We start from the raw sequence: 3942 nt of genomic DNA on the forward strand, positions 1-3942 counted from the left end.
AAAGTGCTTTTTTTTTTTTTTTTTTTTTAAGATGGTGTCTCACTATTTAGTTGAGACTGACCTGGAACTCACTATGTAGCCCAGGCTGGCTTCAAACCCACAGCGATCCTCCTGCCTCAGCCTTCCAAGTGCTGGGATTACAGGCATGTACCACCACACCCAGCTCTTGCTTTTTTTCTATAAATACTTTGTGAAACTTATTACTGAAATAGAAATACAGTGTGGCAGTCTTAATTTGGCAGGTCACTTCTTACACCGCCAACATCTGCTCATACATAAAGTCTGCGTTTCGGTCATGGCTGAGACCCAGCATAAGCATTCACAAAAGGAGGTACACTGGCCTCTTGTTGATCCAGCTACTAGCACTTCCTAGTCAATGAAGGATTTGTAAAGAGCTAGTGAATTCGTGCAACACAAAGCTTCATTCAAGAGTGTTTGTTGGCCAACTGAACAAAATGGGTTTGTTTTGTTTTGTTATTCAGAGACAGGATCTCTGTAGTTTAGGCTGGCCTTGAACTCATTGTATAGCCCAGGTTGACCTTAAACTCATGATGATCCTCCTGCCTCGGCCTCCCAAGTGCTGAGATTATAGGCATGGTGACTTCTGTATCGGCATGTGTGCGTTCTTTTATTCTTGTGTGAGACCTAGGTTAATCGGACAGCTCTTACTTGTTCCCAGATGCCTGCACTTGGAGGATTCCGAGAGTCTTCTCATGGTTACAGCAGGAAGGGCAGCTCTCTGAAGAAGAGATGGCCAGAACATTTAACTGTGGAGTTGGAGCTGCCCTGGTGGTTTCAAAAGATCAGACAGAGCAAATTCTGAGAGATATTCAACAAAGCCAGGAGGAGGCCTGGGTGATTGGCAGTGTGGTTGCATGCCCTGAAGGTAGTCACTCTGTTTGTTTTTAGGGTTATAATCTTAAATAGAACTGAGCCCTGCCTCCCAAGCTCTTCACACCTTTATTTCCAGCCACTGCCACAGAATCTACCTTTACCCCAGTGGGATGTGGCACGTCCAGCCCAGTGACTACACATACCTTGATTTCCACCTCAGGACTCTGGCACCTCTGTGTAGCTTTCACGTGTGCACAGCTGCACCCCACAGGGTCACTTCCCAAAGTTAACCTCTCTATATGCAAGTCCTATGGCTGTGCCTTGTGGTTCAGCTCCTAGGTCTAGGAGGGAGGACCTGAGAAGTGCTGTGCATCGGCTGGGCTGGTGCTGGACCTGCTAGCATTTGGCAGAGATTTACTAACACAGATATCAGAGGCCAGAAGGTCGTACCACTCTCCTGAATGGTCACACCGGCAGGCAAACTCATATCCACCTTATGTCCTTAAGGAAGTTGTGTTTGATTGATTTGCTTGTTTTAAATTTGGGAGGGTTGTGGTTTAATTTTGGTTGGTTTGACTTGTAGTTTTTTGAGACAGAGTCTGGCTGGCCTTGAACTCACTGTGTAGCCCGGGCTGGCCTCAAACATGCGGCAATCCTCCTTCCTCAGACTTCTGAGTGCTGGGTGCCAGCACACCCAGCTAGGAAAATTTTATATAAATGTATGGTGTTAGGTGATACAAACCTGTTTTAGTTTTTTGCATATCTTATATTCAGCATAAAATACAATATCCTAAAGTTTGTATCAAATATATTTATTACCCATTGTGTATGTTAATTCACATTTGTCCTTCACTTGTTTACGGGTATATTTGAAATGAAGGTTCTCCACGTGTGAAAGTCAAGAATCTGATTGAAACCATGCAGATAAATGGGTCGGTGTCGGTGAATGGCTCCCTGAAAACTCACTTCCCCGCCCAACACAAAAAGGCAAGAGTGGCCGTTTTAATATCTGGAACAGGTGAGGCGTGGCTTCCTCTCGGTGGCCCAATAGCACTTCCCTTCCTCTACGCCTTCCAGCCATCCCACCCCCAAATAGCAGACTGCAAGGGTACTCTCCCCAGTCTGGGGTGAAGGTATGGCCATTTAAGGGGTGTGACCTTTGCCCATCCTTAGTCTTTCCACTTTTCTTAGGAATTTGAGACCTTTTCCTGACAAAAAAGTAAAACGTGAAAAAGATGGTTAAAGACAACCTAGGAAAGACAAGATGGAAATTCCATCTTTTTAACAAAGCTTTTGTTCATAGGGAGGGGAGGGCGTTTGGGGGTAGAATGGGATAAAATAAAATAAAATTTATTAATAAAGCAAAAGAAAAATCCATCTTTTCTGTCATAGCTCAGTAGTTGCACAGTCTAAAACGGTTGGGAGTTACTTATTTTTAATAGTTAATATTGAACTTTAGGGCCAGGGATTTAGCTCAGTAGTTCGGTGGCCTGCCTTGCAAGCGCAGGGACTGGAGTTCAATCCCTGGTACCAAAAAAAAAAAAAAAAAAAAAGATTGAACTGTATAGGTAGAGAGATAAAATAAAAACATTTTATTCTCTCAGATGGATATAGCATGACTTCTTTTGGTTTGTTTTTTGTTTTTTTGTTTTTGTGTTTTGGTACCGGGGCTCAAACTCAGGTCCTTGTGCTTATGAGGCAGGCAGCAGAACCACCGAGCTAAATCGCTGGCCCAAACATATATGTTTACATCATAGCAATGATACTTATAATACAAAAGAAGTCATGCTAGGGCTGGGGATTTATCTCAGTGATTCCGCTGCCTACCTCGCAAATGCAAGGTCCCAAGTTTGATCCCTGGTACCAAAAAAAATATATATATATATATATATTTTATGTTGTTAAATACATATCTGATTATTTCTGTAGTTTCCAGTCTGAAAGGTATTATTGCTTTACAAGGCAATTTTAAGATTTCAATATATTTTAGCAAAAAACATATTAAATATATTAAAGCAAAAAAACTGTTGTAAGGTCCACCACAATGGTATCTTTCTTGATGAGGTTGATCTTTCTTGCTTAATAAAGCAGCATATTCCTCATCGGTCAGTTTTAAAATCATGTTACACTGTTTATACTGTAGTGCTAGGTCATGACGTGTTATTCTGAGTTATATATCCTACAACCAAGAATGCCAGTTTTTCATTAATCATTAATCCAGGATCCTAAGAGAAAGGGAATTTAACAGCCTTTTCCGACACATTTTTCCAAAGCTTGACCACTCCTTATTCAGAGGGACACATGCTACTTTACTAAGAGTTAGACCGCTTGTTTTTTTTTCCTGCCTTTTCAGGGTCGAACCTCCAGGCACTCATAGACAGCACCCGGGATCCAAACAGCTCTGCTCACATTGTTGTCGTTATCTCCAACAAAGCTGCCGTAGCTGGATTAAGCAAAGCGGAAAAGGCTGGTATTCCCACCAGAGTAAGTTACTTGGGACAAGTGTTGTCCTACAGGCTGTTTATCTTGTTTTGGGGGTTCTTCTGGTGCTGGGGATCAAACCGAGGGCATCACACTTGCTAAGCACATATCCTACCCCTGAGCTGCACCTCCAGCCCCTGTAAGCTGAATTTACCTCACAACCTGCTCTCACAGGACCCAGTCCGTGGGCTCACTCAGTCTTTGGACTTGTGCATTTGGGTGGGTGTTGGGCTTACTTTTTCACTCCTTTTTGTCCCTTCCTCTGTAATGTCTACTGAGTGTGTCTTTATAAGAAACCAGAGTATGGTCTGTATAAAGGGTACCTTTTCAATTTTTTTGTAACTCATTGAAAAGATTGTGCTTTTCTTTTTCTGTTACAGGTAATTAATCACAAATTATATAAAAATCGTGAAGAATTTGACAATGCCATTCACCAAGTGCTTGAAGAGTTTTTCACAGACATAGTGTGTCTTGCAGGATTCATGAGAATTCTGTCTGGCCCCTTTGTGAGAAAATGGGATGGTAAGCAAGAATTATTTGACATTATAATGGGAAATCAACTGAAAAGGGGCTCGGAGACAGAAAAGGGCTCGAGGGGTCATCTTGCCAAAAAAAAAAAAAAAAAAA

At 42.1% G+C, this 3942-nt stretch overlaps 1 protein-coding gene across 6 annotated transcripts in view; it reads left to right on the forward strand.

Moving 5' to 3' along the window:
- Positions 1–3942, forward strand: part of Gart (phosphoribosylglycinamide formyltransferase, phosphoribosylglycinamide synthetase, phosphoribosylaminoimidazole synthetase) — a 29196-nt gene that overhangs the window by 23558 nt on the left and 1696 nt on the right. For all 6 annotated transcript variants that reach the window (XM_010608677.2, XM_010608675.2, XM_010608673.3 and 3 more), the window contains 4 exons: positions 680–886; positions 1715–1852; positions 3188–3318; positions 3696–3837. In XM_010608677.2, coding sequence (XP_010606979.1) covers positions 680–886; positions 1715–1852; positions 3188–3318; positions 3696–3837 — 618 coding nt within the window. The remainder of the gene's footprint in view (positions 1–679; positions 887–1714; positions 1853–3187; positions 3319–3695; positions 3838–3942) is intronic.

The sequence above is a fragment of the Fukomys damarensis genome, unplaced genomic scaffold (genome assembly GCF_012274545.1).
Source record: "Fukomys damarensis isolate Sample0158 unplaced genomic scaffold, DMR_v1.0_HiC HiC_scaffold_24, whole genome shotgun sequence".
NCBI lineage: Eukaryota > Metazoa > Chordata > Mammalia > Rodentia > Bathyergidae > Fukomys > Fukomys damarensis.